At 33.3% G+C, this 22,774-nt stretch overlaps 2 protein-coding genes across 4 annotated transcripts in view; one reads left to right on the top strand and one right to left on the bottom strand.

Moving 5' to 3' along the window:
* LOC111435475 (ABC transporter A family member 1) overlaps positions 1-7,422 on the bottom strand; it is a 75,226-nt gene extending 67,804 nt beyond the window's left edge. For 2 of the 3 annotated variants that reach the window (XR_002709077.1, XM_023072854.1), the window contains exons 1-5: positions 7,203-7,422; positions 6,753-6,832; positions 5,973-6,141; positions 3,996-4,078; positions 422-644 (exon numbers count right to left, since the gene is read on the bottom strand). Coding sequence is in view for 2 of the 3 variants with exons in the window: in XM_023072854.1 (XP_022928622.1) it covers positions 422-644; positions 3,996-4,078; positions 5,973-6,141; positions 6,753-6,832; positions 7,203-7,289 (642 nt within the window). In the remaining variant the exon portion in view is untranslated. The other variant, XM_023072855.1, reaches the window with a different exon arrangement.
* Positions 7,423-15,205: 7,783 nt separating this feature from the next.
* On the top strand, positions 15,206-16,800 carry LOC111435457. The gene has a single exon (XM_023072831.1). It carries the CDS (start codon positions 15,279-15,281, stop codon positions 16,755-16,757), a length of 1,479 nt encoding a protein of 492 aa, XP_022928599.1. The 5' UTR covers positions 15,206-15,278; the 3' UTR covers positions 16,758-16,800.
* The last annotated feature ends 5,974 nt before the right edge of the window (positions 16,801-22,774 follow it).

The following is a 22,774-nucleotide window of genomic DNA, read 5'->3' on the forward strand; positions in this document are numbered from 1 at the left end:
TTTTTTTTTTTTTTTTTTTTTTTTTTTTTTTTTTTTTTTTGGAACAAAAGAAAAGAAATAGAATTATTAAGGTAGACCAGAAGCTAAGGCTTCAATTAAGCTGAACAGTCTGTCTTCACTTCTTTGTAGATTTTCTCAGTAAGCAGGTATCGGAACAACCTCCCGATTTCAATTGTTGAAGACCAGAAAATAATATTATTTAACTTACACTTGTCTTCTTTTAGTAGGATCGCTTGCCTACTTCTCCTTGTACATATTATAAACGAAATTAATTTCTTATAAAGATACGGTTTCCATCCAAATAGTTTTAAGAAGGAAAAAGGCTACACACTATATTCAACAGGATAGTACCATTATTATTGAAGTAAGCAGCATATTAACTGAGAAATGAAGAAGTAAAAAGGGATCCACGGAACCATACAGTTAAAAATCCACTGAAGCTATACTGCATTGTTGGTATATTAGTTGCACCCAGCTCCAAGTCATTGAGATACGGACCATTCATGTCCATGATGGATCTAACATTAGGAAATCCTGAGAAAGCCCAAGTATGATTGAGACGAATGCTATAATCAAATAACTCCGGACCTTGCTCATGGAATACTACGGCTCCTTTAATTTTGGGATTTGAACAGTTCAAGGTCCTGAATAAAGAATGAAATGGTTCATTGTAAACGCCAATATAACAACACTAATATAAGCGCTATAACAATCATATTTTATAATGTACGCAACCCTTAAAGGCAGCCTTGTATCCAGCATCATTTATATATCAAATGGTTGCCAATGAAAAATGCTTACTACAGAATTATGCATGGGAATCACCTCCAACAAGGGAACACATTTCAAACAGCCCAAACTATCTTACTACCAAAATCAAAATCAAATAAAGATACAAAAGTAAGTAATAGGATCAAAATGACTATGTCAGCATTGATAACTTATATTTATGGATACATTGATGGATAGAAATTAGAATTTCTAGATGAGACGCTATTTAAGTTTACCTATCTTTTCTTTTATTTATTTATATTTTTTTTTTTTTTTTTTTTTTTGAGAAACAATAACCATTCATCGGTATGATAAAATGGGATACATAAGGATATGTCCTTTGGAGTATTAAATACAAAAAAACACCTTCATTGATTAACTCGCTTATAGGCTATAATTAGAAAAATGAGGACACAACTTACTCCAATTAATAGTTAAAAGAGATGTGGAGTCAATAAAATAACTGATATCATGATTTTTATCATGAAGATTCGAGCGTTGCGCTCCAACCAATGGATCCAAAAGAAAGCACAAACATGACAAAGCCAAAGGATTCTATGTCCTTTGTGAAAGGATGACCCATAAGGAAAAGAAAGAAAAGAGATAGGATGGCACCCGGTCCTGGGAACTCCTGTCACATAGGCTCATAAAAAAAACTCCAAAACTGTGAAGTGAAAATACAGCTACAAAATAGGTTGATCGGAATTTTTTGCATGGGAATAACACATAGGGCAGCAGCTAGAAGATAGGCAAAGCCAAGGAAATCTCCATGGAGTTTGTTGAAAGTACTATTCTAAGAGTCACTGAGCTCCATAGGAAGAATTTCTGAGGAGAGAGACATGGACAGAGACTTTGTAGTAATTAACCTGTCTTTTGCTAATGTCCACCACCATACATCCTCTCTGTCAGAGGCATAAAAAGCTGTCCTTTTCTAATACCCAGCACCATATACGCTGTTTTTTTACTGTCTCCCTTCCTCTTCACCATCATTGGGGATGCCTTAGTCATACGGTCCATTTTTGTATTGAAAAATGAATTCTGAATGGTTCTTAAGTAGGGAACTCCTTGCTGGAAGTCTCACTTACAGAACGTTGATGATACCATTTTTTTTTTTTTTTCCCGATGATGCGCCTATCCTTGGAAAATGGAATGGGAGATATATTGATATTAATTTTGAAGGGAACAGGGCGTCATCCAAATATAGTCAAAACTTCTCTGATTGGCGTTAATGTGAGTATAAGTTCTCTGATTGGCTATGATGTCAGGGTTTCTTTGGGTGTGTTGGCTTGAAAGGTTTTTTTGAAGATAAATTTTCTGATTTTATTTCTTTTTGTGGGAACTTTCAGTAATAGTTAATTCTTTTGTAATTATCCAATTGCATAGATTCACAACAACTGGTTAAGCTCCTTGAGAGGAGGTTCTCTCTTCCCCTAAGAAAACCCTAGCTAATCAGATTTAAGAACCCTCATGGATATGCAAACACCTAAATCACAAAGGCTAAAACCCCCCAAATCAAAATGATTTTATCCCAAATGATTGTAACACTTGGGAACAACCTTTATGAAGAACAAGACCTTTAGACCTAAATATCCAAAAACCCCAAAATGATAAAAAAAAAATTACCTCAAGGAAAAGTAAGATTTGGATTACCTTATTGATCAAATATCTCAAGGCAAGAAAACTTGTTTGGGATTCGAATCACTCCACAAGCAAGATTAAACATATTATGCTTGAATAATTCTAAGCATGCAACCTAAACTATATAGAATTGCAACGAAACTTAGTCATTGACTAAAAGAAAACATAAATGTTTTTTTACTACATTCATAGTTTACAAACACAACATGGATGGCTTTATATAGCCTTAAAATGAAACCTTGACCTTCCATGAGGCATTTCAAAAGTTGTTGACTATAATGAGCCATTATGTAAATGTAATATCTTAAAGCCCTTGTTACATAAATTAAGCTTGATTCTTCTTAGTGTAACATTAATTGCAACTTGAGTTCAAATTGAATCAATGTAACTTGACTTTATCGTATGGTAATTTTAACAACATTCTTCAAAACTTCCTTAAAGTTCAGATGGTGTGATTGAGATGTCCTAGTTTATATCACTTTTTCTCCCCTGATTTTGTATAATGCATATATGTCTTTCATAGCAAAAACTATTCTGTACTGCAGAGCATTAGCTCTTAAAGAAAACACTATAACCACTTAGCTATCATGAATGCATTGTCAATCTCAAGTTATCTATTCCCAAAACTCCAAGATCCATCCACCTCAACACCACCTCCCACCTAATCAAATGAGGTCCTCTGACTCATCAAACACCTTTCCATAAGAAAGTTCATCGTTTTTCATTATTATGAACATAAATGGGGAACCTAAACAAAAATAATTGTAGTAGTTTAGAACCTTGGGACTCCAAAAGGTTATTTCGAAAAATGAGCCGAGGACTACAAATCTTGATGAAGAAAGCAAGAAAAGAGGGATTTTTATTTAAAGCATCAAATGCTATGGAGCTTTCAAAGTTTCAAATCTTTTGACTAACCAAGCTTCATGGTGTCAGTATGTCTCATAAGCTTCCCCCAATATCCAATTCCCTATCAGGGTTAGAAACAATCTTCTCAATAAAATTGGCATCCCATCAATTTTGGTATTTGTTCACAACAACAATTACTTTCTGGATATCTTATTTAATATTCATTAGAAAACGATCCATGTACTCTTAGTTACTGCACACATAAGCTAACTAATCACGCTTAACTAAAACATCCATTGTTGAGTGAAATTACTAGATCTGTATCAACAAGCAGCAAGCCTTTGATAATACCCACATTGACAACGTACCTGCCTAAACCATTAGGACCTTTTGATTTAGCCAACTCAAGTTCCAGAAGACTTGATGCCCGATAAACATCCTTAAAAAGTACCAATGTACCAGCTAAATTTCTTCTCGAGACAGAATCTCTTCCACAACTAAGCTAATGAATATTTAAAGGGCCAGGAACTTTAACCTCAAGTTCTGTTGGCATGGGTTCAATTGCTTGAAAACTAATTTTTTTTTAATGAATTGCAAAAAGTAGAGCCGTAAAATTAATTTGAAAGATGTCTTGCCCATATAAGAAATCATAAGTGCCTCATTTTACTTCTTGTACTTTTCTTTTTAATAATGAAAATTCTAGTTTCCTGTCAAATACATGTAAAGATTTAAATACTTACTCAACAACATTGCAGTTTCCATACAGATCAGAACGAATGTAGCTTTCTAGCTCTTCTTCGTCTTTGTAAACTTTAGTGACTACCTGCCAGCACAATGTGGTATATATTAGCAAAGAGAGGTTTACAATGTGGTATGTATTAGCTCTAACATCTAGAATTTTAAGAAAATAAATAGAAGATTTTTTTCAAAAAAAAAAAAAAAAAAAAAGAAGGAAAGCAGAATGGCACGCACGCAAGTTGGAGAAGATGACCGTACAGTCAACGGTTAGTTTCTCAACCTTCTCTTTAACGAATTTGAAGCTAGCCATTGTCATCAATTTTATTGTTTTGACTTAATTTAGGGCATAGTGAGGAATTTTGGAGAAATTTGGAATATCTTCGAAGACCCGAAACAAGCTCGAGAAGTCTACAATCAAGTAAGTAACCATATGGAGCAAGTTCTTAAGAAATACTTGTAGGAGTCGATTAGGATTGAGGTCAATGATTGAGTATTATGTTTAGGAGCCTAGTTTGACCTAGTCTCATGAGAATTGTGCTTAGATCATGTGAATAGTTTACCACTTAATTATATTTACCGTCATACAGCTTTTGCATGCATGATCTGATAGATAATTGGACTTACATGTTTCCTAGTATGCTGAGGTTGGATTATTATCACTTAATAAGCATGATGAGCATGTTGTATGTCTTTATTCATTGTTATGCATTGATCTAGAGTTTGGATAGGCCGTTATTGCCGAGTATGAGTTGGACTATCACTATGTGCCATAGAGTGCTAGTTATGTTTCCATAGACTATGAGTTACTGTTTCGCGTATTTTGGTCCTAGCACCTAGTCATGAGTTCCATAGCCTCCTTGGGTTGACCAGTTACCTTGTAAGGACGGATAGGGTGCAACCCTTATTCGTGAACTAACCAACAGAGATTAGGGTCTACTTGTTATACATGACTTAGTTGTCAGTCATAGAGGATTTAAGGAGTCCAAGAGGGTATACTACTGAAATACTTATGTGCCTAGTGGGGAAAGCCATGGACTTTTTACTGTTCTAGCCTGAGCGACGTAGTGACAGGTAGTTTTACTGTTCTAACCCATTGAGGGTACATGAGCCGATAGTTTATTGTCCCAGCCTAAAAAGGGGATAATGACATGTAGTTTTACTGTTCTAACCCGATGAGAGTAGATGAACAGGTAGTTTACTGTTCCAGCCTGAAAAAATGGCATAGTGCCAAGTAATTTACTGATCTTAGGAACATGTAGATGTTGTCCAGTGCCACAGTCATGCTCGTCTAGAGCATGTTGCTCGTGGCCGCATGCCCATGCCACGTCGAACTCTTTATGTAATTTCATGTTGTCTTGCCTTACTATTGTATTTTCTATTTGTACGACTACTCGGCGAAATCATGTCTAAGCCTGTCAGACCTGAATCACCTCAAAATGAACTATAAGGGGGTGTGACTAGTTGTCAACTCCTCCCCTGATTTTGTATGACCATTCGGAGAAATCACGTCTAAGCCTGCCAGACTTGAATCGCCACAAAATGCACTATAGGGGGATGTGATTAGTTGTCAAATTCTCCTTACCCGAAAAGTTATGAACTTCTTGGTATGTGACTAGTTAGTCAATATTTAATTCATTGGTATGAACTTCTTGGAATCAGCCTTTTTTCATCCCACATTTATTCCAGTTTTTAGGAGCATTAATGGTTAGTCCAAAATTTCTTCCATTTTCAAGACAACAATAATTTCAGATTTGTTTGGTCTCTAGGTAGTCCATTCCTCAAGTATGTTTGGTTTTCATTGATGTGCATAAAGAAAAAGATTGTGATTGTTTCTAAGTTCTTGATTTTGTATTTTCTTTCTTCTATTTTCACTCCATTCGAGAGATTGTAACCTTCGAACATTTCTTTTTTTCTTTTCACTATATCAATAAAAATTTGTTTCTTGTTAAAAAAAGTTCAAGGTAAGCAATGATATGTACCTCTACAAGAGGAAATTTTATTGACATCATACGTAGCATCATCTTTGTCTCAACTGTATCTGGTGCAAAAGCCAAATATTCTTCATTTTTCTTCAGCGACTGCAGGACTTCCTGGAAACTCGGGGATATACCTTTGCCAACTTCTACAAACATCCCTTTCCGTATATGCCTGACACCAAAAGAAAAATGGAAAAAAAGAATTATGTCTTCGAAACAAAACGGGAGTGCATATACAAACATGCGCAAATCGTTGGAGCCAATCCGTTCGCTGACAACTCCTTTGCTCCACCAATTAAAGAAATTTAACGGAAAACCAACTATAGGAATGCACATATTCAAGCCTGTATATGCATGTCAAATTGAAAAGAAAAAACTCCCGCAGCTGCTTAAGCATATGCATAAAAAATCCTCCTTTTATTCCAAAATAAAATAAAACTGCAACAAATATCAACTTCTCCTCTTCTTTCAACTCCATTCAGAAACTCTCTATTGATAATTGAAAATTTACAGCCTGAAAAATTATCAACTTAGGAGTATCACATAAAAAGAGAGCATCATCAAAACTAACGAAACTAAATACAGAGAAACCTTGATATCTACGCTTATTTACACACCGAGGATAGCCGTAAAAACATTTTGAAAGGGAAGCATGAAATTTGGAAAAACAAAAAGCACGATTGACGAACATATACTGCGATACAGAACTCAAGCGAACAAAACAAATACCACAAAATAACAGACCACTCATAAGCCAGAGAGATGCCATTTTTAGAAACTCACGGTTGCGGAGGATGGACTGTGTTATCAACTTGCGTCCTTACAGCTATCAGCAACAACATCACCACAGTCGGAAGTAAAATCTGCCAGAAACAGAAACAACATACATTCAATCTTCCATTCCAGAACAGAACAGAACAGAAATAGAACAAACAGTAACAGAAATGAAAAAAAAAAAAATGATCATCAAAAAAACACAAGACTAAAAGAATTTCCACCGCGTAAAGTAGAATGACAACGAAAAAAAAAAGACCGCCGCTAATATCGCATATCCTTGTACACTCAACAGCAATAAGAAACAACAAATTCTCCAGAAATTCGACGATACAGCGGCGGATACATGAATGAGATCCACAGTAAACAATAAAACCCTAGCGTATAGATTGAGATGAAAACAAACAGGAATGTAAAGCGACAACAAAAGTAAAAAGATGAATAGAGAAAAAAAAAAACCTCCGCGGAGGTGATGAAAGGATGGCGAATTTTGAGAAGCCAGTTCTTGCGGAGCATAGCCTTGAGCTGCCTCCATGCAGTCGCCATCGCCGGAGGATCAAAGGAGGGAGGGAGCGTCTCAGGGAAGACGGAAATGCAGAATCAGAGAGACATGAGAAGGGAAGAGAAAAGGAGAAGAAAAGGAGGAGGAAAATGAAGGCAGTTGGCGTTGTGGAGTCAACAAGTTCACAATTTTCTCTTTTTTTTTCTTTTTTTTTTTTTTTTTTTTTTTTTTTTTTTTTTTTTTNAAATGTAATTTTGCATATGCTTCATTATTCGTTAGTAAGTACAATAAACACCTTTTGTGAGTATGAAGGGACGAGAATAGACCATATTCGATTCAGTCGTATTCAAATGACTCGAGAATTTGACCCATTCGGACTACTAAACTCAACCGGTTAGTTTCTTTTTTTTTTTTCTTCTTCAGTTTGGATTGAGTTGAATTTTTGCAAAACCCAAAGTTTTTTTTTTTTTTTGTCTCACGAGACATTTTTTTTATTGTATCAACACAACCAACACGAAAATAGGGTTATAACCTAATCCAACCTGCCTAAATTTTAAAATTATTATAATGATTAAGAATATTTGTCATTTGTAACCGACGTTAGTGATACATTGTGACTAGTGAATGTTTGATATTTGAGTTTTATTAAATTTCCGTTATTAATGTAAGGTATATTATGGACAAGTATAAATTTTTAGGGTTGGATTGTGAATTTTGTTCGTGTTGATTGAGTTCGGGTTGGTCCAAAAAGATTTTTTTCAACCCAATCTGTGTACACATCCAACACTTGATTCGTGCTGTTTTAATTTTGATTTTTTTTTTGTTTAAATTATGAGCTAAATCTACTCACGTTCAACTTTTTGTTAGTATCTAATGAGTTCTTAAACTTACAATTTTATGTCGAATAGTATTTTAACCTATTCAACTGTTTTAAAACTTGGTGGATATACTGATAAAGTTAAAAGTTTAGAAATTTATTGGACATAAAAATAAAATTAAAAACAGATCAAACCATTTACATAGTTTAAGGATTAAACGAACCCAATGTTAAACATTTTTCAAAACTTATAACCAAACAAACACAAACATGAAATTTCACGGAATAAACTTATGACTTAATATTTATTTATTAACATTAATAATAAGTCACATCGATTGGAAAGAGAAACAGAGCAAGAAATGCTCTCTCTAATAGAGCATTTTAAAGCTGTGAGACTGATGGCAATGCGTAATGGGCCAAAGCGGACAATATATTGTTAACAATGGGCTTAGGTTGTTTCAAATGGTATAAAAGATAGACACGGGTTGTTTCAAATGGTATAAGAGATAGACATTGGATGGTATGCCAGCGAGCGCGTTGGTCCCAAGGGTAGATTGTGAGATTCCACATTGATTAAGCATTATTTATAAGAGTATGAAAACCTCCCCCTAAATATGTACCTGTCTATTACTTGTTATTTCATTAAAATAATTAATTACGCAATTTCAAACCTTTTTTCTTAATAAATATATTATTTACCTCAACTTCAATCGTATTAAACTTTTTTTTTTTCTCCGAATCTTTCGAACCTTTCATTATTTAGTTTAAAGTGTATAATTTAACCATTTGAGTTACACCGAGTTATATATTCATCTATTTTTATTATTTAGTTTAAAGTGTATAATTTAACCATTTGAGTTAGACCGAGTTATATATTCATCTATTTTTATCTTTTTCAAATAAATTAATAAATACTTATATAATATAATTCTTTAATTTTCTTTTAAATGTTAAAAAGGAAGAAGCAAGCTCTTGTGTTGCAGTAAAATTCAAGAAAAAGGTAAATACGTAGAAATAAAGAAGAAAAGTGAAAAAGATATGAAAAGACAATGACCAGAATAGACCGGAAGGCACGCGGAAAGATATTACAAAGTGTTGGGCACATCTGTCATTTCACTTCAGACAAACACATTAAAAATAAAATAAAATAATTTGGTCGGATAAGGTTGAATAGTTAAAATTATGAAATTGGGGAATTAATGATTTAATATGATTATCCTAATGGCCGACCTTATGCTTTTAAGGTCAAGCGCTGCCGGGACGACAGTGACCCAACGCATGACGTAAATTATATCCAATACAAATTTATATCAATTTTCTTTTCTTTTTTTTTTTTAAATTAGTTTTTTTTTTCAATTATCCTAAAAATGAGTAAATATTACTCCGTGTTCATATGATCCAATGACCAGAGCGACTTAGACTATCCGATAATCGGGTTATATTAGTTTTTTTTTTTTTTGTTCGGGTTGGGTTGAATTTTTTTTTAAACCAAAATGTAAAATAGAGTTGGGTCGAATCATCAATCCAACCAATTTGAAATTTTAATAACGGTATACACGAGTTCGTTTGGATTAGGTTGATAAATTTTTTTGAACCAACGAGAATTTTTAGGTTGGTCAAGTTGATAACCTGAACAATCCTAATAGAGTTCACAACCCAACCCTCAATTTACTGGTCGGATTGAATTAGGTTGTCAGATTATTTTTTAAATTATTTAAAAAAAAAACTGTCCTTATACAATACATGTTACATTTAGAAATGTCCATTTTACCCGCCTCGTACAGAGAGAAGTCGTTTAGACGGGGAATGGAGGAGGGAGTAGAGAATATTTTTCTCTATTAAATAAATGGGACCGGGGACGAGAGTATATTCTCTGTCCATGTCCCCGTCAGGGAATGAGGGAGAGAGTAATGAATATTTTTTTATCGGTTAGATAAATGAGTCACTGTATTTCAAGTTCCAGGGTATTAATGGAACTTTTGAAATATTTTTAAGAGGTTAAAAGTATTTTTTAAATAAAGTATTAATGTATTTTTGAATTTTTGTTTTTAAAGTTGTATTATTGAAAATTTTAAAAGTTTTAATATTTTTTTAAAATAAAATATAAAATTAAGATATTTTTATTAATTCGAACCAAAATAGTCATCGCGATTTGGACTTCAAGTTCAACCATGGATTATTTAGGTGCCTTATGTTGTGGAAAAGGCCTCTTGGTGGGCCCAGAATATCGGCCCAGGCCCAATATTGTTTGCATTGTGTTGTAAAATTGGCTACGACTACTAGAACACTTGTAGGTTTGAGAGTTAAATTTACAATTTTGGTGTTAGTTGAGAGTTAATTAGGTCCCGTTATGATTTTCACGTTCTCGAGCTTCAAAAATTCCTTCTTTAGTACTAGACTGTCGTCACGAACTCTCACAACTACGTAGAAATTCAATTCTGTAGGAAGGAGGTCTAGAAAAGGTTAACGGAGCAATAAAAAAATACCTGCTTTTGACGCTACGTTGTACTGAGTTGGGATGATACTTGTCACAATCTGCAATACGATTGCGCCTCAAGTAAGTCATCGAGGACGATGACTAAGTTAAGTGGGGGAGAATGTCACAACCATACTATGAAGAGAGAAGGTTGTGACCCTCACGTCATGACAAGCAAAGCGGCGTCTCTCAAGAGACGCCCATCCAGCCACATGCGGGTCAATATAGAAGAGTGTCATGATGCGATCGAGATGACGAGATGAGATGCGACGTTGCATTGAGAGACCTTGGCTCGAGCAGAGCCAAGGTCGGGCCGAATGACTTGGCCTAGTGTAGAGGCAAGTCGGATGTGTCGCAAACGATTGAATATGCACGCATAGACGGCGTGTGTGGTTGAACAAGTTTGGATTCCGCACAAGCGATGTTTGATTGGTAAAGACAAACCTTACCTAAGGTCTGACGAAGCCACAAAACCGGGATGAAAAATATATATGGGGCTTAATTCCCCTTAAAATTAGTCGTGAGCGTGATAAGATCACGATGCCGCGCGGTAAAAAATGTAGGACCGTGACACTACTCATGTCAAAATAGTCTTTTTCCTCTTCGAGAGCTCTCTTTAAAATCAAATGAAATAAGACATATATATAGGAAAACCCGACAACATGTCGACACTACATACGAAATTAATTTTATTTTATTAACGTTTTGCTAATTAAACTAATGTTTAAGTTATTTTATTAACGACTAAGATTGATTAAGAAAAAAAGTAAAAACTATCTTTTTCAAGCATAATTAACTCTCGTGCAAAGTTATAAAATCAACATTCGAGTGTAGAAATTCTTTCCCTAATCGATTGGCATCGAAATTTTGTAAAGTGATTTTATGCATTGTTGAAGATGACATTACGACACCTTCTAAAAATAGAAATTTCGAGTAGTGTCGAGATGTTATCCGCTTGGCTCGATACGTATCGCCGTCAGCCTCATGGTTTTAAAACGTGTTTATTAGGGAGAGGTTTTCGCACTTTTATAAACAATGTTTCGTTCCTCTCTCCAACCCATGTGGGATCTCACAATTCACCTCGACCCAGTACTAAATTGAGCCGCCCAAACCCACTACTAACAGATATCATCCGTTTTTACTCGTTACGTATCGCTATCACCCTCAAGGTTTAAAACACGTCTATTAGGGAGAGGTTTTCGCACCCTTGTAAAGAATGTTCCGTTCCTCTCTCCAACCCATGTGGGATCTCACAATTCACCCCCTTTCGAGGCTCAGCACCGAGTCGAGCAACTCAAACCCACCCGTAACAAATATTATCCGTTTATGCCCGTTACGTATCGCTGTCACCCTCAAAGTTTTAAAACGCGTCTTCTAAGAAGAGGTTTCCACACCATTATATTAAATTCTATCCCCTCGAGTCTTATACCTAGTTTTCTTCTATCCTTAAATTCTTGCTAGATTAGGTTGACTTATGTTAATAATTGATGGAGTAAATTTGACATTATATGAAATAAAAATTTTTTTAAAAAAATAGAAGGGCAATAATGGATTGCATAATTCATAGTAGTGGCAGTGATCATGGCATATAAATTATCAAACAAATGGTAAAGGGTAAAAAAGGAATACAATTTGTAAGAATAAGTGAGTTTTGAATAAAAAGTGGAATTATTGCCATCATGAAATGAAAAAGTATATGATATTTTTAATATATAAATAAAATAAAATATTTATCATAGTAATTGTGACATATTTGACTTTATAATATTTTATTTCATTAAATTAAAATCTAGTAATTCCATGTCGGTTGGAGAGGGAAACGAAACATCATTTATAAGGGTGTGGAAACCTCTCCTTAGCAGACACGTTTTAAAACTGTGAGGTTGACGACGATACGTAATGAGCTAAAGTGAACAATATCTACTAGAATCAGAGTTAGACACTGGGTGGTGTGCTAGTGAGGACACTAGGCCGCCCAAGGGAGGTGGATTGTGAGATCACACATCAGTTGGAACGGGAAACGAAACATTTCTTATAAGGGCGTAGAAATCTCCGACGCGTTTGAAAACTGTGAGGCTAATGGCGATATATAACGAGTCAAAGTAGACACTATCGAAAAATGTAGAAATAAAAGGGCAACTCTAAATGGGCCTAAATCTCCTGGGGCTAATTGAGAGTGCTGATTGGGCTTATTTTATTTTTGTAAGATGGTGGTCCTTCACCTAGTCAATGCATAAAAACGGATCCACGACGAGGGTCTACGCTAGTTTGGTTCGGTTGGTGACGTGAATCATAGAGTTCAAACTCAACTCGTATTCAATCTAAATTCAGTTTATTCTCGGCTTTGTCGTTGCCCCGAAGTACAAGGGTCAGTCCAAGTTCAGCTCGTATTCAATCTAAATTGAATTTAAAATCAAAGTTTATCCTGCTATTTCCAATCTAGCTCATTCGTTTATTGAAGATGTCACGTGACACCCGAGTAAAAGAGTACATAAATGAACCATATATTTATACTAATTAGATACACATTCTATGTTGGTAATCTCCGTGTTGAGAGATATAATATTTGGAGAATATATTATAATAATTAGTTATGGAATATATCTTAGATATTATATCTTAATATTTTTTTCTTTACGATTTGATTAGTAGTATATTTTATTTTATTTTCAATATTTAATTAGTTTATATTTTCGTTATTGGTAGGTATTAGTTGGTAGCTTGTATCCTATTTAAACGTTATGAATATCAACGAGAATACGTACCTTCTATCCCAATTTTATTTCTCACTCTTAACAGAAAGTAACGACAAAACATGCTGAAATGTCTCGTGTTGATCTACGGAGAAAAAGCGAGGAATATGTAACATCACAATGTCGTAAAGAATATCAAGATCATCAAACACCGAATAAAAAACATACTAAAAAGATTCATGTTGATCTACGAAAATTAGTTGATGAGACAGTGAATCCACACGACAGTTTTTAATTTATTTTTTTTTTAATTTTTTTTTTTATTATTTATTCTGAAACTTAACTGGAAACGACAATGTCAGATATCTCCACAGCTTCACAGCAGAATTAAATAAAATGGCCATAATTAAACTCTCACACTAAAAACGCAGCGTTTTGCAAATTTCCAATAGGAGATCGACCGTCACGAGCCCATCGCCCTTCCCGATTTCGCCACGTGTCGCTCTTCCGTGTCGGTCGAAAACAGCCCGGACCCGCAGCTCGAGGATCGTGCGGATCGCTGACCCGATGGGTCCGGATTCTCTGGTTTAGCGTACACTGTGATCGCGATCCGAGAAATAATCGCCGCCGTTGGATTTCGGATCTTGCGAGATCTCTGTTTGCAAGAAAAAATTTGTCGACGGCCCCCTCTTTGGTTGCTTCTTTGAAACTTCTTGTCTCCAAACTTACCAATGATCTTGATTTTTTTTTAATCGAAGTAAATTCAACCACATCGTACTAATTTTTATTTTTTCAATGACGATTTAGTCATTATAGTTTATTAACGATCGATTCAGTTTTCTATCGATTATCGAGTACCTCTAAGAGTTTAGAGAATATCTTCAATTATCGCTCGGGTTTAGGTTTTCTTGCCCTTTCGAGTATTTCTTCTACGATGTACTTTGTCACCCTCGACTCGTTCCTCTAGTTTGTTGGTTAGACGTTTTATATTTCCTCCCAAGAGTTGTTTTCAAGGAATATTCTCTCCATTGGTCTGAAGCCTTTTGGAGAAGCCCAAAACAAAGCTATGAAAGCTTATGCTCAAAGTGGACAATATCATACTATTGTGGAGAGTCGTGTTCGTCTGACACGAGGAAGGTCATGGTGCAAGCTTTGTGCTAGAAGGAGTTGCCTTAAGGTTTATGGAACATGACGATCGTGTCATGTGCTCTTATAACTTGTTGATAGGGTTGTGATTATAGACTACTTAATGTTCGTGTGCCCTGGTTTTGAGTTTTGAGTAACTTAAATAGAGTTCACAATAAACTCTTTATTTTCAAGTTAAATTGGATTGAATTGTCTTTTTTTCTTTTTTGTTAATTATTTGAAAAAAATCACTGTAAGTATTACATTAATAACTAAAATCTCATAAAACTAAAATATCAAACATTTACAACTCACATCACATTACTAATATCGTTAACAAATGTCAAATATTCTTAATCTTTAAAGTATAGTTGAGTTAAATCAAGTTGACCCAACAAAAAAAGTCAACTCACGAACCGGCTCGAATTTTTAATTTTCCAAAATATACTCAAATCGAGAAAGAATATAACTCAACCCAACTTCTATGCCTTGAGTTGGATAGTCATCGGTCCCGTCCTATATTAGCTAATCGAGGAAATGATCATAAATTTATAAGACAGACAGAGAACTAAAAATTATATTAATTGGCTACTATTTTCAAAATAAAGAAATAAAAATGTCCGTAGAGGATTAAAACTCAAAACAGAGTTGGTTACTCTGAATCCACGTTTTATGATGAGTCAATAATAGAAATATTGTTGTTTAAAAAAAATGAGGAAAATTAAAATAATAATAATAAAAAGAAAATTAATTGAAAGGGACAGCGGCGGAAAAATGGAGCCGCATTCCACGAGAGAGCTTCACTCACTGATAAATAAAATGTTTAAATAAACCCTTCGCCTGAAAAATCCCCAAAATGCCAATTCTCAATTCCAAATTCAAATCCGCCATTGAAGAAGACCTTACAAGACGAGGCTAAATGGGTGTTCCTCTCGCCGGAAAATCCAAATCCACTTCCGGCGAGAATTGGGGAATGGGTCTTCTTCTCGTCTTCTTCTCCGACGACACCCCTTCCGCCATTGCCGACCAGAACAAGCTTTTTCCGTCTTCTTCTTCTTCTTCTTCTTCAGCTCGTCGGAGTAATTACAATCTTCTCACTAAAGCTCAGTCCACCATTTCCGTCTGTGCTCTGCTCGTTTTTCTTTCTCTTCTTCTTTTCACTCTCTCCACCTTCGACCCCGCCATTAAAATGAACCTCACTCCCCCCCGGCGCCTCCTCTCCCAGAAACCGTCGCCGATTGAAGTCCCTTCGTTGGAAAATCGGTGGATTCCGTTTCGCAAAATGTGGAAGCCGAAACCGGCGACGGTGGTTACGTCGACAGCGGCGCTGCAACGAATGGGGACTTTGCATATGCGAGGTACTCGGGCTATGGCGGACTTGACGGTGGTCCATGTGTCGGAAGACGTCGGAGAAGAAGACCTCCGCCTATTTCTTCGACTGTTTCATCGCTCCGGTGTCACCGCGAAATCCGATTCTGTCTTCGTCTTCCCCTCGCCGGCGTTCTCGTTAAGATTCCGTCCGATTATTCAAGAGGAAAACGAATCGTTTCTGAAACTCCTTCTCCGGTACCGGAATTTGAACGGAACGGCCAGCCGGGCCGCGGCGGCGGGATTTGATGTCACCAGGTTTATTAAGACCAAAGAGAAGAAGGAGCCGGACGAGCCGATTTGGGGGAAGAAAATGAAACGACTCGGCAACGATTCGGACGAGTTGACTCGGATGAGTTACGGCTCGGTAGTGAGTTTCGACGCGGCGGAAATGGATTCAGAGAATTCACTTTCCGGCTTCTCCGATCACATTCCGATGAGTCTGCGACGGTGGGCGTGTTACCCGATGCTCCTCGGCCGAGTCCGCCGGAATTTCAAGCACGTAATGCTCGTGGACGCCAAAAACTCGCTTCTACTCGGCGATCCACTCGGCCGAGTCAGAAACAAAGCAACCGAGTCAGTGATTCTCTTCCCGAACAAGCACAGCAAAAAGAACTCGGAAAAATCAAACTCGCACCATCAGGTAAATCCGGCCGTCGTGATCGGCGGCGCACGCGGTGTCCGGCGACTATCAAACGCGGTGGTGGTCGAAATCGCCCGAATTCTGATGCAGCACAAGAAAACTAACTCGGTGTCCGACTCGGGAGTAGTGAGTCACCTCGTTAACAGTGAGTTTTCATTAAAGAACGTGAAGGTGATTATGGCAGCCGAGTCGATCCCAGAAGCGAGTTCACTCGCCGGAGTCGAATTCGGTTCCGTCGGATCGTCGTCGGCGCCGGAGAAGATGATGTTCCTGAGGGGCAATACTGATAATTTGGGCGAAATTAATTCTGTTCTTAGGAAGAAAATATGTTCGTCGGAAATTGATTCTTCTGTCTATACCGATTGTGTTAGCAAATCCAATGAGTGAGCTATAAAGTGTTCTTCATTTTTCTTTTTTTTTAAATATATAATTTTTTGTTCTCCTGTACATACTTTACATCTTGCAATAAAGATTCTAACGTTGTTTGATTATGTTTTTTTTTAAGGATTGTTGTTTGATCTTCTTAAGGTTGTTTTTCTCACAAAGGTCGGATTAAATATGTTCGTCGAATCCGTTTCGTATAGTTCATATATTTGTCGGTATCACATTCATTTTAAATGAAAATTGTTAATATTAATATTCTTAAACCTTTTAATCTAACCATTAATATATGGACGGAGCGGTCAAACATATAACTATTACATAATTTTTTGTATTATGTTTTTTTTTAGAATTATTGATTTTTTTTAAGGTTATTTTTTTTATAGAAGAATTATATTAAATTAATTGTATTGACCTATGTCTACGTTTTTGTATATCTCGCTAATTTTAAATAAAATTGTTAATATTTTATTTAAAAAATATAATTAAAATTATAAAAGTATTTTAAAAATATTGGTGACCTCTCATATTTTCATTATTATCCATATTTTAACTTAATCGTTAATATATAAACGGAACCGTGAATTAAATGTATTAATAATATTATTTTTAAAGAGTGATACCTATATTTACAATTAATTTTTTTTATAAACATTAAATGCAAGGTATTTTTGAAGTTACTTAATTTATGGATTAAATACCAATTACAATCTTATAGATTAATAAAATTTCATAATTGGCGAACTAAATATCTTTTAATTATCGAGATTAATGTTTAATTAAACAACATATCAATAATCTAAGACGGGAATTAATTCGATAAATTATGGGAATATATAAATATAAAATTAAGAGAAAAAAAAATATGAAAGGAAGTTTGGTAGCATCCAATGTGAAGGAAAAGAGAAGGTGGTGAAAGCGTGGAATATAAAATTTTATTTATTTTAATTTAATTTATTTTAGAATTAAATTAAAATTATAAAATAAATAAAAGAAAAAGAAAAAGAGAGAGTGTTTCACGGAGGGACTGTGAGGCAACGACGCGTGAAAGAACGGTTAAACGCATTGATGAAACCCATGTGATTGCTTCTCTTTTTCCCTTTTTTATCACAATAATCCTTTTTTTTTTCTTTTTAATATATTTAATATTCAAATTTAAAATTTTTATCTAATAAAATTTTAAAATTTTAATTAAAAATTATTAAATTGACATTTTCAAAGTTCAATTTCTATATATATTATATATTTTTAAAATTTTAAAAATAAAAAAAAGTTCAAAACCTAAATTATTTTTATTTGTTTATAGTTTTTTTTACTAAATTAATAAAAATATATTATTTTTTTTTGTAATTTGTCTAAAAAAAATATATATTCGCCCAGTTTTAAATATTTTAATAATAATCTTAAAACTTAAAAGAAAAAAAAATTATTAATCCATTTTTAAAAAAATTTAATAAAAAAAAATACATTGAATGAAGTTTCTTCTAAAGTAAGAAACTCAATTTATAAAAAGAAAATAACTCATTCAAAAAATTATTGACTTGTGAATTTATTGCCCAATTAAAAGAGTTTTTTTAATAAAAGAAAATTATTCAAAAATATATGAAATTTTATTTAGAATCAAATATATTTGATTCGATACATTAAAATTATCATTGAAAAAATGATATAAAAAATGATCAAATAAACTAAAATGCAACTTTTTAATCCGCTTTTCAAAAGCATAAAAATAAAAATAAAAAAAGGACACCAAATAGTATTTAAAACCCGTTAAACTATGACCAAATCTTGGATCACGAATCAATACTTGATGACATCAGCATTCTCCAGACATTTAAGTATTTTTTAGTTCGGTAAAGATATTTAGTACTAAATTATAGTTTACTATATATATATATATATATCATATTTGATATTTTATTATAAGCAAATATCTTCTTAGCATAAATATTTTTTCATATCTTGTAATTTATTTAGTTATAAATAAGATAACTTTCAGACCATTTAAATATGGTGGATTATGTAAATATTTTGAATCTTATTCTAAGCATCGTTCTTATTTAGATGTAGTTGCGGTTTATTCATGTAACTTTTATTTATTTGCGTGTTACACTTTGGAGACCGGAAAGTTGATCAAATAAAAAATTTTAAAAATGGTGAAAAGTAAAAAAAATGTGGGTGAATTAAAAAAGTTAAAGTAGGGGAGGTGGGAAAGTAAAGGTGAAAAATGTGGGCTTTGGTTTTGGCGTGTGCCAGCTACGTTTTACACTGCCCAACCAAACCAATCCCTAATGGCTTGGAGTAATATTAAAGTGAAGCTTTTATCTTTTTTGTTGGAGACTCTCAAGCCACACATTTATTTCTCCTTTTCTTCTATAGTAAGAATAATTACGGAGATTTTTACCGGTAAGACAAATAGGTCGAGATGGAGATTATATTTCTGTCGATGTCTTGTTAAGGTAGAATATGTTGTTTGACGAACACGACTCTCCACAATGGTACGATGTTGTACATATAAGCTCTTATTGTTTTGCTTTGGACTTTCTCAAAAGGCCTCGTTCGAATGAAGAGTGCATTATTTGATTATAAACCTGTGACCATTTCCTAAATGAACCGATGTGGGACATTTTCATCGAACAAATGTCATATCTACAAACTGGGCAGAGATTTCCAATCACTTGGTTCAACTCTAATTTTCAAATAACTTTGTAAACAAACAATAAATTTTACAATCACCAGGTTAACTCTAATTTCCACGTAATATAAGTGAATCTAATGTCAATCAATCAATAGTTTTCCTTAAAAAATGGAAATTATAGTTTAAAAAGTTTATTTAAAATAATAATAATTTTTTTAAAAAAATAATAAACAAAAAAAATCGGAGGAAAACTTGTTAAGAAATAGAATACGAGCTAACAATTAATGCGTACAAATGAGAAAAATATAAAATAATTAAATATTGAGAATAAAATAAAATATACTAGAAATCAAATTTAAGATATAATATCTGAGATATATTCTATAAATAATATATTCTCTAAATATTATATCTCAATAAACTCGATTCCCGCAAATTTCGCGCCGAGAATCTCCACCCAACCCCTAAAAAATAAGTAGGGAATTTCGCGAGAATGAGAAATGAAATAGGTGGTACGATGAGGACGGGGAAGGCTTCACCATCCTCGCCTCGTGAATATCTTTATTAGATATATATAAACCAAGTGATTGGAAAGATTTTGTTCGTTTAGCATTTGGTAAAAGATTTTGTTCATTATTCTTCTTTTAATTGCAGAGATGGGTTCGATATAAAATTAAAAATTCGAGATTTTATTAGATATATATAAACCAATAAATTCATATATTGAAGCAAGTTTTGTTATAATATAAAAATAAATGTGAAAAAACAGATGGACCATATCATGACGTCATGTACATTAAGTTGTACCATGTTTCAAATCTATAATAATATAGTTGGCAACAACTTTATATTCGCAGACTTTATTAATTATATATATATATATTTAAAAAATTAAAGTTTTTACCCTTTTACATAAAAAAATCCAAAAAATAATTTGTAATAAATATTAATTTTTTTACTTCATATCTTTGCTTTCTATTTTATTTCCCGTCTTGAAAAATTTTTAATTTATTTTCGTGAATGATATATATATCTTAATTAATTAAAGATATATTTTAATGAATAATTTTTATTTTTCGATACAATTTATATTGAAAAAAATATAAAAGAATCCAATAATATTCTATCTCATTTTTTAACTTCAATTTCAATATTACAATATAATCTTTCACATTTATAAATATATAAAACGTGATCGAGACGGGTCGGGAGCGGAGACGGAAATATAATCTCCATCTCTGACTCACGTTTATCTTATAGAGAGAAATCTCTTTTCACTCTTGATTGAATGACGTAGGGAGTAGAATGTCAATGTAAGGAATCATAATAATAATAATAAATAAATAAAAACTCGGTTGCAAGAAAATTTGGAAGACGGCTACCTTTTTTTCAGGTAAAGAAAAAGCGAACTTTTATGGACGATGGCAACATCGTGAGTAGAAACTGTGGCACGTGCATAGGGTAGATTCATATTAAAAATCCTAATCCTAGGTTAGAATTGGTTGTTTGTTTTAAATTATTTTATATTTATTTTTAATTTCTCCAAATTTCAGTATTTCTTATTTAAAAACGTAAGACATGACTGTGTTTTACAGCAAAAAAAAAAAAAATGTTTTAAATGTTTTCTGACATTTATATTATAGATGATGTTTTCTTTGAAGAATTATATTTCCAGATTAGAAATGAGCATGAAACATTAGTAGCGATCGTGAGTATGTAAAAATTTAGAGTCGTTCAGTCAAATAACTCAATATTCAATACATGTGATAAAAATTTAGTATCGTGAGTATGTAAAGCTTCTTATCCTAGGTTAAAATAAGTTGTTTTTTGGTTTTAAATTATTTTGTATCTGTTTTTAATTTCTCTAAATTACAGTATTTATTATTTAAACACGTAAGACCATGACTGTATTTTACAAAAAAGAAAATGTTTTAATGTTTTCGACATTTATATTATAAATGATGTTTTCTTTCCAGAATTATATTTTCGCAATAGAAATGAGCATGAGACATTAGTAGCGATACCGAGTATATAAAAATTTAAGGTTATTAGGCTATTTCAAGCTGGATATGAAATATGCTAAAAAGTGAAAGGCAATGGTCGAGTATATGGGTCGTGAATCACAAATCCACATATTTATTTAACGGGCGAACCTAAGCCACCGACACTATAAAAAATAAAAAATAAAAAAAACACAAAAGAGGACAAATAAAAGACATTATGAGATTTAGAGAGAGACAGAGCAATCCTTCCCCACAGTATTAGTTGGTTGAAAGAAGCTTCTTTAGCCTCGCCCTTACTTGCAACTTGCAATCCTAACAACTCCAAACCATCCTTTTCAAAATATTTTCCAAATTTTAATAAATTTCCAATCAATATTAATAATCATTTATTCAAAATATATATATATATATATATATATATATATATATATCTGAGTCGTGATTTTAAATAATCAATATATTTGTTTATTTTAGTTTAATTTTATTTAATTAGAGCTTCTTCGCGTTGAGCTTGAATGGTCACATAAAATTTGATACATTTTCTTTACTTGTAACGAAACGAGAAAAAAAAAAAAGTCAGAAACGATGCTCGTCGAACATGTGAGATTTATGGCAAGCGTCGTAAATCTCGTGAACACAACTGCCTCCCCACACCTTCATAACCCCCTCATGCCCTTCCTCCACTGCGAGAGAGAAATAATGTTGAGATATAATATTTGGAGAATATATTATTTATGGAATATATCTTAATATTCTTTGGTTTATGATGATTTATAATATATTTTATTTTATTCTCAATATTTAATTAGTTTATATTTTTCTTACCGGCTCGCTTGTATCCTGTTTAAAGCTTATGAATATCAATAAGAACACACATTCGATTCCAATTCTATTTCTATTTTTCATTCTTAACAAAGAACAAGAGAAGATGAGGAAAAAAAGACCTCACGGCATGGTCGGCTTGTCAAGCTTCGGGGTGTTCGGTCGCATCTAGTAGCGGAGGAAGGAAGGAACTAACCTAAACGATGGTCAGAAACGGGAGAAGAAAAAAAAAGTGTAATCTACCTATTGAACTGAATTTTTTATTTTTAAAAAATTTAACTTAACAGAAATCGAAAAAAATCCAACTCAATAAAATAACTTGAATTGGTCTAATTTTTTATTTTTTAAAAAACTCAATTAAATAAAAAGAAAAGTATTAATTTAAAAAAAAAATAATCCTTAACCATATAATTAATAGTTAATAAATGAGTGCGTAAAACAATCTAAAAAAAGTCTACAATTGAATTAATTTCCCAAATTTATAATTTCAAAAAATAAAAAATAAAAAATAAAAAATAAAAAAACCTTTTTCCTTCCAAATCATGACAGTTTTTTAATCC

Source organism: Cucurbita moschata, unplaced genomic scaffold, assembly GCF_002738365.1.
Source record: "Cucurbita moschata cultivar Rifu unplaced genomic scaffold, Cmos_1.0 Cmo_Scf00049, whole genome shotgun sequence".
Lineage (NCBI taxonomy): Eukaryota > Viridiplantae > Streptophyta > Magnoliopsida > Cucurbitales > Cucurbitaceae > Cucurbita > Cucurbita moschata.

Excerpts from the sequence above, each read along its gene's own strand:
- LOC111435457 (XM_023072831.1), top strand. The coding sequence starts at position 15,279 with ATGGGTGTTCCTCTCGCCGGAAAATCCAAATCCACTTCCGGCGAGAAT.